The sequence below is a fragment of the Aythya marila genome (genome assembly GCF_965140915.1).
Source record: "Aythya marila genome assembly, chromosome: 19".
In the NCBI taxonomy this organism is placed as follows: Eukaryota; Metazoa; Chordata; class Aves; order Anseriformes; family Anatidae; genus Aythya; species Aythya marila.
The window spans coordinates 465961-478025 of record NC_139060.1 but is presented as its reverse complement, the minus strand read 5'-3'; the positions used below and the strand labels follow the sequence as shown (position 1 = coordinate 478025).

Sequence of the window (12065 nt, the reverse complement as noted above, 5' to 3'; positions counted from 1 at the left end):
GTCTGAAATGGATTGGACACGGTCCTGGCACCTTGCTCTGGGAGGCCCTTCTGGGGCACAGGTTGGACCAGAGGATCCCGGAGGTGCCTTCCAGCCTCAGCCATGCTGTGATTCTGTCATCCCCATGCACGGGATCTCACAACCCCTTGCCCCCCTTTCATGTGGTTTCTGAGGGGCCAGGGCAGGAACTTAATCCCAACACCCGCTGCTTTTGCCTCAGCTCTGCTCCCGGGTTCGGCTCCCGGCACGCTGCGAGCACAGCATCTCTCCGCCCCACACGCCTTCTCTTTCTGCGTGCGGACCGCATTTCTGACCACAAGATTTGATGTGACCGAGGGGCCCGACCCCGGCAGGCCGCTCCACGAGCCGCAGAGCGCCCGCCCGGGCCGCGCCGCTCCGAGCCCCGCGGCCGCCGTCCGCTGAGCGGCGCGGCCCGGCCGAGCCCGGCGGCGGGCGTTACGGAGCCAGCACCGCCCCGCGGGGGGGGGGGGGGGACACCGCCCCGCCCCGCCGAGCCCGGCGCCACCGCCCGCAGCCCCGCGGCCCCGCGCCCGCGCCGCTGGAGGATGGTGGCGGCCCGCCGCGGAGCGCTGCTGCTGCTGCTGTTCGCCGCCCTCGGGGCCTGCCGCCCGCGCGCCGCCCGCGCCGGTGAGTGCGCGCCGCGGCCTGGCTGCGTGTCCGCGTCCGCGTCCGTGTCCGCGTCGCCTCGGGGCTCCGCGCTGCGCGTGTCCCGGGGGCCCAGGGCCGTTCTGGCCGGGCCTGCGCCTGCCCCCTCCCCGGGGACCCGGCCGTCGGCTTCGTCCCCCTTTCCCCGGGGGCCTGGCACCCGCGGAGGAGCGGTGCTCCCCCCGCCGGGGCGGGCCCTGGGACGGGGCACGGGTTGTGCCCCCCCCCCCCCCCCCCGAGGGGCAGCGGCGGACGGGAGGCAGCGGGCGGTGCGAAGCCGGGGCGGGGAGCCAGCAGCCCGCAGGTGCCGCCGGGCCTCTCGCAGTCCTGGGGTGGACGAGCTATGAAACCCACTGGGCCGGGGTCGAAACGCCTCGTGAGGCTGCTGTCTGCTTCCCAGGGTGCCACGGACCTGGGCTCCGCCGTGCCTGGCTTGGAAACCTCGGTGGCCTGAAGCCATGGGTGCACGGCTGAGAGATGTGCACTTCACCCGGGGTGTGCTGGGCTGCAGCAGGGATGCCTTGGGAGCGGTGGAGCTGACAAAGGGTCAGGGGTTCCCAGCGTCCTCCTGCAGGGTTCCCATGTTAGGTGCATAGCGATGGACCGTGCCTTCCCGAGGTGTGAGAATGAGATGGAAAATGTCCCTTGGTCTCCTCCATGGTGTCCTGCAGGGTCTTGTTTCTCCCACTGTTGCCCTGAAGCACAGCCAGCCCAAGGACAGGGTGAATTCAGCCACTTGTTCCCCACTACCTCTGCTCCCTCATTCTTGGCTGAGCTGCTGCAGGCACTGGGCAAGCCCAGGTGTGGGGATGGGGCTCAGCAAGGGGAGCACAGCACATCACATTTCCTGCTGGGTTTTTGGGTACCTCCGGCAAGGCCCTGACAGCTGGTACCTTTGATGCAGGCTGTGCCCTGAGGCCAGAGGTGCCCGCAGGTGTGGGGACTGTTCCCAGACTGGCAACAGAAACTGAACTGTGTGGGGCCAAGCAGAGCATGAGGGAGCTGGGAAGACACTGTGCTGTTGCTGTGGTGGAGTGTCTTTATTGAAAAAAGAAACAAACAAATAAAGCTGCTCTAATGACTGAGCCATCTTACTGAGCTGTCATGGGGATGCGTCAGTCCAGGCACAGAGAAGTCGCCTGCCTGCCCTCTGCTACACCAACAGCACAGGAGCTTGCTGTTTACTCACCTGGCAGAAGAACCACTCTCCTCAAGAAGCACCACCACTCTGCAGGGCTGACATACTGACAGGAGGCATTTCTGATTTTCTACAGGGGAAGAAAAAATGCATAGCTTTCATTTCCCTCACAGCAGCTCTGCATTTGGCCTTCTTTCTATTTTCTTAAGGGGGCTTTGCTTTGTTTTGGAGTTTCATTTGGCACGTCTCCCTGAACAACATGCATCTTCGTGGGGTTTGATGTGTGCAGGTCCAGCCCTTGGCACATACCTTGTCCCTCGCTCTGTGCCCACTGCTGGGCTGTGCAGGGCTGCCATGGGCAGGACCCCGAGCCGGTGGTGTCCCTGTCCCTGTGTGTGGGACAGAGTGTCTCTCTTGGCAGGTGCTTCCTGCCTCGCCGGTTGCAGAAAGCACTCGGGTGCTTGGAGCCAGGCCTTGCCTCCTTGCTCCCAGCATTGTTCATGGGCAGGCACTGTTCTTGCTGGCAACGGGGTGGATGCTGGCAGGAGTGCAGCATGGGCTGGTGCCGGCATGACCCCACTGGGCTCCCACCGGCCCTCTGGGAGGTGCAATTTTTGAAAATCTCCCAGTGGTTCAAAACATGCAGACCTTTCTGTGCTGGGGTGGCTGTAAGCAGGCCCTCTGTGTGGTTGCTGCATGCATGGCATTTCCACACATGGAGGCCAGGGCTGGGTGCAGCCCCGTATCACCCTGCAGGGGTATCACAGTTAGCAGAGCCACCTGGGGACCATGATGCATGCTGCAGAAGGAGGAATGAGGTCTGGGTGGCTCTGCAGATGTTCTGGTCAGACACCAGTGATCTGGCATAATCTGCTGGCTCTGAATTTAAGACCATTACAAAGCCATGGTGGTTCATCTGAGACTGCAGGCTTCAAGGCAGCAGCTTCACCCTCCCGAGGTATCCTCCAAGGAACACTTCCTGGGGCAGGCCAGGCGTGCTGGCAGAGCCATGCAGGTGGGGGACCTCTCAAGGGGGCTGCTCTGGTGTCATCTGTGCAGTTTCCCCTCCCATCCCTGCCCCGTCAGAGGGCAGCTTCCCTGAGATGAGGTGAGTGCAGGCTGAGAGGAGTTGTCAGCTGGGCTGTTGTACTCTCTCAGCACAAGTGGGTGTAATTTGGGGGGCACTACTCAAGCTCTTATTTTCTGCTCAGGCCTGAGCTGAGTGCATTGTGCTCAGGCTGGGCAGGTGTGCCAGTGGTGCCCTGTGTTAGCTCTGGGCTGTGGCTGCCTGCCCTTGCCAGTGCTGCAGGGAGGGTGTGTGCCTTGGCCAGACGCAGGTGCCTGCCATGAGGTTTCTCCACAGCAGTGCAGCAGCTTTGCAGCATGGTGTCCTCAGACTCAGCCTGAAGCTCTGCTGGTTTTTGGCTTTCCCCCAAGCAAAAGCTAGGGATAGTTTCTTTGCACTATTTCCAATAATGTCATTTTACAGCCTGGAAATGCTGACAGCAGCATCCCACTGCCAGGATGCCAGCTTTGCATGGCACCCAGCAACTGGGAGGTCAGGATGTGGGCACGCAGCAAGAGCTCTGGGTTAGTTTCTTCTTCTGGAGCAGCCTTGGAGAGCGCCTCTACCCTGCCCTGTCCTGTCCCCTCTGCTGGTCCTGTCCCCTGCTTGCCGTGGGGGAGGTTACAGCTGATTGGTGTCCAGCTGGGGACTCTGTGGGCGCTGCTGCCTTCTTCCTCAAGCGCAGCTGGGAAGGGGAAGCGTTGGCTGTTTCTTTCCGTTATTAAATTTCCCCTCTTGGGAGGATTGGGTAAAGCTCTGCTTGCTCTGGAAATGTCTGCGAGGTGGGGATGGCAGGGCCCAGCAGCATCTCCTGCTCCATGCCATGTGGGTGGTGCCAGACCCTGTCAAGGAGAGAGCCAGGGGAAGGTCCAGGACCGTCACACCTGTGTCCCCCGGCTCTGCAGCTTCAAGATTGCTGCTTCAGGCAGAGGCTGACATCTCCCCAGACTTTTCTGCCTCCTGCACTGTGACCAAAAGGCCTCTGCAGTAGATGGCGTCTCACAGGACACAGATGGCATGTGGCGCAGTTACATCCTTGTCTTGCTGAGGGCCTGTTCTGAGATGAGGCAGCAGCTGGCTTTGGAGGTGGTACAGCCAGTACTCTTTTGTTTTGCTTTTTTTTTTTTTTTTTCTGTGTCTCTTTATCCAGTGTGCACAGCTTCTAGCAGAAATGCTTGTGCTGCCTCACCTAGTTTTCTGGCTCCATTTCCTGGAGCATTAGTAAGATTAAGACTTCTCACCCCTTCTTGAGAAATTTGTTTGCCAGAATTGATCTATTAATACTATAAACAAAAAGATTTTCCAGATCAGATGGCAGGAGAGAACCTCTTTTCAATAAGACCAAAAAAACAGCCCTGCTGCTGCAGCCAGCAGCTTGCATCAGAGATGCCCAAAGAAGCTGTTAAGCAAAGCATGAGTGGTCGTTTCGGGTCCAAGTGACCCATTTGGCCCAACATTCCTGGGAGGATGCGTGTGACTTGCAAGCTCCTTGTTCCCTTTCCTCCTGGTGCCACCTCTGTGGGGATGGAGGTGAGAGCACAAACATGGTTACTGATAGCAGCTTCCCAGCTCTGTGGTGGTGCAGGGAGCTCTCAAGGTCTCGTGCTGTACAAAACAAGGCAGGAGTTATCTGCCTGGCTCTTTGCCCTGTGAAGCCTTCATGGCTCACCACACAGTAGGCTTGTCAGTTGCTCGGCTTTTAATTTGTCTGCTTTGCAATTACCCTGGTGGGGAGGGAGCTGCCGTGGGGTCAGGGCACAGAAGGCTGCTGGCCTAGGGGACTGTCCTCCTTGTGCCTGTGGAGAAGTGCCAAGGAGCTGGGCACTTGCAGGCTTCCCCAAGGGCTGTGGGATCAGCTGATCCTGAACAATGAAACTGGGGGCATGCAGAAGGTGGGCTGTAGCCTGTGCCCAGTTCTGCACCCATCACTGTCTCCTCACTCCTTGCAAGTGACGGTTCTGTCTTGGAGAGCTTCTCAGGAGCTTGCACAGTGGGTGAGCAAGGCGTGGTCTCTGAGCCCCCACATCATGCAGGTCCCTGCGTTGCTGTGTCTGGCAGCTGGGTTCATTTGCAGAGAGCAGAGGCTTTCAGGTTTCCCTGCTTTTTCTTGAGATGCAGAGAAGTTCATCTGAGTCATCTTGGTCATGGTGGTCAATTATCCCACTTGGCAGTGAGGAGCTCTATGCCTGTACTGTGGATGGCACTTCAACTGAAAACCTGGTATGACTGGGGACTGCTGACCATCCCTGTGGTGTGCAGCCACCCCATTGTGGTTAACCCCCCTAGGCTGAGCATTGAGACATCTTCTGCCACACAGTGGTGCAGCCCAGTAGTTCATGTGTGTCTTCATGTGTCCCTGGGAGCTGGGGTGCTCAGTTTGCTCCTACTGTGAGAAATGACTCCTCCTGGGTTGCGCAGGCATGGTAGCAAAGGGGGAGCAGGAACTGAGGTGCTCAGGCACCCTAAGGGTTCTGTGGATTGATGCCTGCTCTGGGGAGCATTGTTGGGCAAGGGTCTGCAGGCATGGGGAGGGGGAATGGGTGGGAAGACGCCCCTGATCTACGTGATGCCCCCAGTCACTGCAATTCCTGATGCAGCCAGCTCCCTTCACTGCCAAGGCAGAGGTCTGAGAGGGCTTTATGGAAGAGATGCCGTGACTCTCCTGCTTCCTTTTTGGCTTCCACGCAGCACAGGCAAATACCACCCTTGTGAGACCTGGTCTCCTGCCATGAAAAAGGAGGCAAAACGCTGCAGAGACCACATGTCTCTTTGGAGGCAGGAAGGAGCATGAGGACAAGCTGCGCTGGGGTTGTCCTGTGAGCACCACACTCTGGTGCTCACACTGGTCCCAGTCCCTGCTCCAGAAGTTGCTTTGTCATCTCCTGTTGCTGTAGCTGAGGGGACCCTCATAGTGTGTCTTCCTGGACATGATGTTTGCACTGGGGCCATGCAGGGAAATGCCTCTTAAATGTGCAACTTCGCCAAGTGCTGTCCCAAAGGGCCAGTCAGGGCCCCACGGGTGCTGCTCCCAGCCAGTCTGCAGGGCAGTGGGACCTTGGCACTGGGGACTCACAGCCCTGCGCACTCCTCAGCATTCTGCCAGGGCACCCTGGGGCTGGGCTGGGCAGGGCAAAGCCCCAGCCATTGGGGCAGAAGCACTGGGTGCCTTCAGCTCCCTGCTCTGGACCTGGGTTTAGCTTTTGGGGTCTGTGGGCAGCCTTGATGGCTTGGTTTCAGTGTGCTGCTCTTTGGGAGCAAGACCCTGGCATAATCCCACGGCTGCTCTGCTGGAGGAGGCTGCTGGTGCTGCTGAGGCCCCTGCTGAGCTGATTCCCCCTCTCCGCGAGTCTCTTCAGCACAAACACAAAGATGAGTTTGAGACATTTGCCTGAAACTGCCTTTCTGGGCCATCAGAGTATTAAGGGACATAATCGGCTTATGTCTGCTCCATGCTTATGGCATGGCAGGGGCACTGGGGACAGGAGGGGGCACAGGGTGGGACGGGTGATGGGGACAGGAAGGGCAGCCCTTCCCCAAGCATGAGGCTCTTGGTCACTGACCACAGGAACTGCATCAGTCCTCTGCTGAGCATTAATTACAGGAGTATGCACGTGGTGTCCCAGTGCTTCATTCCCACGATGGACTCTGGGGCTGGTCCCTGATCCCTGACCAGTTCAGGTGCTACTCAGGGTCACTGCTGCCTGGACCCACTTGCACCAGGGCACAGCCCCAGCACTGGTGCCACCAACGGGGCATTTGTCTCTCATGTCCTTGCTCTCTGAGGGCACTGCTCCCTATCTGCCTGGCCTCAGGACCACATCACCTCTCCCAGCAATGCCTGAGCCCAGTGTGGTTTTATCTACAACAGCTATTGCAAGGGTAATAAGAGCACTGAACAGAGGCAGCAAGCCTATAATTAGCCATTTCATGAACTAAGGATAATTACAATTAGAGAAGAAACTGGCCGTTAAGTGCTTGGAGCGTTTGTAGTGGCCATTTCTGGGAGGGACAGCTGGGCTCACATTGCAGAGGGCAGCTCAGTGCCTGGCCCAGGCAGCGCTGCGTGCTCCGGGCACCCAGCCTGACAGGTGCGGGGCTAGAGCCGGGCACACCCTGGTCACCAGGCCATTGTTTGTTCGGGCCCATGTCAGGGAAGAAGCTCCAGGAGCTACTTTGCACACATGTGGGGCCGTTCTCTCTTCTGCAAAAGCAGAGCCTGGGGCCTTTGGAGATTCTGGGACAATGGATGTCAAAAAGCTTTGACAGTCCCTGATCAAATGTTTTGTTTCCTGTCTGAGGACTGCACGTGGGCTACTGGAGTATGTTGTGTTGTGTCCTGTTCCCACATGGGCATTTTCCATTTCCTTCCATTGTCTGCTTTGAATTCAAGGAAGAAAATGCAGCCAAGAGCAGGTAATATATAATGTCCTGCCCCTTCCCATCAGTGAAGCGCTGCGATCCCAGTTGCTCCATTTTGTGTCCAGCACAATGTAAGGCAGCAGCTGCCTGCCAGTGTGCCCAGTAGCGTGTTTCTGAGGCCTCTCCAATGCAGACAGGGCAGGCAAAGCCCTCGCTCAAGCAGCAGGAGGGAGGTTTGCTTTCTGCAGGCTGAGCCCCGCCAGCCCAGGCAGGTGACACACGGGTGACGTGCCAACAGGGAGCTTTTCTGGCAGCCAGCCCAGCCCAGCCCATCACGGTGCTCCTGACGTGCTCCTAAGCCTCGGTTTCCCTCCTGGGGGATGGAGGTGAACAAAGGGCAAAATGTAGGGAAGGTGGCCCTGGCCCTGTATGCAGGCAGCACCATGGGTGCTGACTGGACCTGGCCGAGGCTGGGGCATTTCTGCAGTCTGGGGCTGCTGGGGAGTGCTCCTCAGGGCTGACAGCTCTGGTGTGCTGTGGGGCAGTGGGAGGAGAAGCTCTGGTTTGAGCAGCTCATCATCTTGTGTCTGCCAGGGATTATTTCCAAGCCGCCTGCTAAGCCATCAGAGGGATAGGCCCCGGTAGTCTGCCAGTAATGTGACCCGGCGTGGGGCTGGCTGCCGGCAGCGCTAATTCTTGGCTTCCTGGCCGGAAATTAGGAGGTTTGCTTGAGCTGTCTGCCTCTCCTGGGGGATAAAAAACAAAGGAAATCTCCATGTGGTTCCTCTGCTGCTCTGACACTGTCTGCAGCACCTTGGAGTCCCAGGGTGCTGTGTTCCACAGGCAGACCCCGGACACGGCTGTGCCTCCTGCAGGGCCGGGGGCCAGGTCCAGCTCCTGCCCAGGTTGCAGGAAGCCCCCCTGTGTCCCCAGCCCCACAGGGCTAGCTCTTCTGCAGCTCTGTCACTACCTCACTGCGGGCTGAGTCAGAGTGGGTGCAGTCTGTGTGAAAGCTGAATAAGGGCAGGACAGGGTGACACGGGCCTTTCCGTTTGCCTTTCACCATGCGTGTCCAGTTGAGCGCTGGCATGGGTGGGCTCCCTGCCCAGGGTCCCATAAGGGTTGGTTTTGCTGCTACAGTACTATAGGACTTATGCCGCCTGTCCCCTGGGACCTGTTGATAACTGGTCATGTCACTGGTCCCATTGCTGCAGGGCTTCACGGTCTGTAGGGAATGCTGAGGCCAGTGCCAGCATGTGGGTCAGACAGTGCGGGCAGGATGGACAGACCATCCCACACGCAGTGAAGCTGCCTATGCTGCTGCCTCCAAGCTGCCAGAGGGCGTTTTATCAGCAAAATCGTGCCTGATGCATCTTTACTAAAGGCTTCCAAATGTCTCCTGGAGGTGTGGAATGCAAGCAAGATGTGGGAGGGAAGCATCTGGCCTCAGTGGGCACAGTGGCGCTTAACCATGGCCCTGCTGCTCCTGGATTTATTAGAAACTGTGCTGGCACATCCAGTCAAAGCACGCTCCTGTGCACGATGTGCCTGCTCAGGGTGCCCTGAGCTGGAGGACAGTGGGAATGACAAACAGTGGGAATGACAGTGGGAATGACAAACTCCCAACCAACCCTGAATGTGTGTGGGATTTGCTTCTCCACCTGGATCCGTACAAGTCCATGGGTCTGGATGGGATTCATCCCAGGGTGCTTAAAGAGCTGGCTGACGTCATTGCAGGACCTCTCTCAATTATTTTTCAACAATCTTGGGAATCTGGAGAGGTCCCAGTAGACTGGAAGCTGGCAAATATTGTGCCAATTTTCAAGAAAGACTACCCTGGCAATTACAGGCCTGTCAGTCTCACGTCAGTGCCTGGTAAAATTATGGAGAACAAATGCATAACAAATTTGATTTCCTTTTATGATAAGATCACCCATCTAGTCGATCAAGGGAAAACAGCTGATGTGATCTTTTTGGACTTCAGCAAGGCTTTTGACACAGTTTCCCATAGGATCCTACTGGACAAAATGTCCAGCATACAGCTAAACAAAAACATCGTACAATGGGTGAGCAATTAGCTGACAGGTAGGGTTCAAAGGGTTGTGGTAAATGGAGCCACATCAGGCTGGTGGTCACTAGTGGGGTCCCTCAAGGTTCCATTTTAGGGCCAGCCCTCTTCAATGTTTTTATAAACAACATGGATGTAGGACTAGAAGGTGTTCTGAATAAATTTGCTGACAACACCAAACTTGGAGGAGTTGTGGACTTAGCTGAGGGTGGAAAGGCCTTGCAGAGAGACCTGGACAGATTGGAGAGCTGGGCGATCACCAACCGCATAAAGTTTAACAAGAGCAAGTGCCGGGTCCTGCACCTGGGACGGGGCAACACCGGCTATACATACAGACTGGGCGACGAGACACTGGAGAGCAGCCCTGCAGAGAGGGGTCTGGAGGTTGTGGCTGACAGCAAGTTGAATATGAGCCAGCAGTGTGCCCTGGCAGCCAGGAGGGCCAACCGTATCCTGGGGTGCATCAAGCACGGCATTGCTAGTCAGTCGAGGGAGGTGATTGTCCCGCTTTACTCTGCACTGGTGTGGCCTCACCTCGAGTACTGTGTGCAGTTCTGGGCACCACAGTACAAAAAGGATGTAAAACTGTTGGAGAGTGTCCAGAGGAGGGTGACAAAGATGTGAAGGGCCTAGAGGGGAAGACGTATGAGGAGCGGCTGAGGTCACTGGGCCTGTTCAGCCTGGAGAAGAGGAGGCTGAGGGGGGACCTCATCAAGGTCTACAACTTCCTCGTGAGGGGGTGTGGAGGGGCAGGCGCCAACCTATTCTCCTTAATCACCAGTGATAGGACCCACAGCAATGGTGTCAAGCTGAGGCAGGGGAAGTTTAGGCTTGACATCAGGAAGAGGTTCTTCACAGACAGGGTGGTCGCACACTGGAACAGGCTCCCCAGGGAAGTAGTCACTGCACCAAGCCTGTTGGAATTTAAGAAGCGTTTGGACTGTGCACTTAGTCACATGGTCTAAACTTTTGGGTAGACCTGTGTGGTGCCAGGAGTTGGACTTGATGATCCTTATGGGTCCCTTCCAGCTCAGGGTATTCTATGATTCTAAGCTGTGGCCATGCCTGCACTTGGTCTGTCAGCTCCTCGGGTGCTCAGTCAGGGTGGATGGGCTTACCTCTGCTTCCTTCTCACAGCAGCTGGTGCAGCGACAGCACCGCAGAGTGGTTCTGCTCTTTGTGCCCTGGTACCTCTCCAGCCTCTGTGGCACAGCAGGCTGCCCTGCTCATCAGCACGAGCCTGCCTGGTCAGTGCTGGGAGGAGAAGAGCGGGACCACTGAAGTCCAGTTGCTTGAGGCTTTGGTTGGGCCCATGCTCAGCACCGTAAAGCCGTGCAACTGCAGCAGTGGTGCCAGGGATGCCCATCCCCTGCGATGCTGGTGCAGTCCCCAGTGCAGTGAGAATCTGCAGCACTGCACGATGCTGTCCTGGAGCATAACAGGGTGCAAGAGTGGGTCTCCCTGGGTGAGGCCCTATGACTTGCCCACCTGACTGCTCTCTGCACTTGGGCCTTGTTGCTTGTGCTGGCTGGAGCCATGGGGCCTGGGGCATGGAGCTGCTGCTGGGCAGCATCAGGAGAACATCCATGGCAGCCCCTTGCCGGGTTTTTGTCGGGGGGGAGCACCTGCAGGCAGCAGCTTGTGGGACAGTCTACCCTCCCCCAAACTTCAGTGTCCACGCAGAAAAAAAAAGGAAAATGAATAAATTGGTATTTGCTTGAGCAAAGCCTGGTAAACCAGAACAGAGGTGGATGTTCTAAGCTGCAGAGTACAGCAAGTTCTTTTTGGCATGGGGTGACACCAGTGTGAGCCTGGTATCCCCAGTGTAGGGGAGTTCAACTCCCCCCTAACTCCATCCACACCAAGAGTACCTCATCAGTCTGACTGGAGAATGTCTTCTGCATGCAGTACATGATGCTTGGCTTGCACCAAGTAAATTGCATGTAACATCTATTTCTTCTCCTCCTTTTTTTTTTTTTTCTTTTTTTTTTAGTCTCTTCCTGAATATGTAAAGCAAATCACTTGTGGCTGGAGGCAGGCCTCAGTGCTGCAGAGCTGGTGGGGAGGAGATGCCTGATCTTCCTGGTGCTGTGCAGCCCCCATGGGGCTGGAGCTGCCTAGGGATCCGCTGGATGCAGTGAGAGGGCTACAGGATGGAGGATGGGGTCTTGTTTGGCTCAGTGTCCCCAGTTCACTCCGCGCACCTGGCAGATAGACCTGTGTGGCTCTAGGAGGGGTGAGGTGTGACATGTGCCTAGGCTTGATGACCACTCCCATGAGAAATGCATGGCTAGCAGTGGTCCCCTGTGGCCACTGGAGAGCAGGGTCCTGCCCCCCAGGCAGCTGCCAGCCCACCTGCTGCAGGCAATGCAATTGCGGGGCAGGGAAGAAGGGTCCCAGGTCCCTGTCCATCGCTGCCTCCTGGCCCTGCCCTGGTATCTCCGAGTAAGCAGCAGCTTCACCTAGTCAGCAGGGCCAGTGGGGCCAGGAGCTGTGGTTCACAGGAGCTGTTTTCATCCATCCTAGTGCTATCTCCCCTTCCTGCAATGCCCATTAATCCTGCTCCTGTTTCCCTGATGTGCCAGGCAAATTGCCAAGGTGGTGAATAGCAATTTTTCTGTCCAGTCAGGTATTTTAGTAGCAATTAAATGAAATACTGCTCCTTCAGCTCAGCACAGGGAGAACGTCTGGTGCTACCCCTTCCCTGTTCTGAGGAGTGGGAAAACAAGAGTTCATTGAGTTTTTGAGGTGTTTGTAGTCAGGATCTG

At 57.1% G+C, this 12065-nt stretch overlaps 1 protein-coding gene across 1 annotated transcript in view; it reads left to right on the top strand.

Annotated features, from left to right (window-relative positions):
- Positions 1-490: 490 nt before the first annotated feature.
- NPDC1 (neural proliferation, differentiation and control 1) overlaps positions 491-12065 on the top strand; it is a 29764-nt gene continuing 18189 nt past the window's right edge. The window contains exon 1 of the mRNA XM_082775532.1: positions 491-648. Coding sequence (XP_082631658.1) covers positions 567-648 — 82 coding nt within the window. The 5' untranslated portion in view covers positions 491-566. The remainder of the gene's footprint in view (positions 649-12065) is intronic.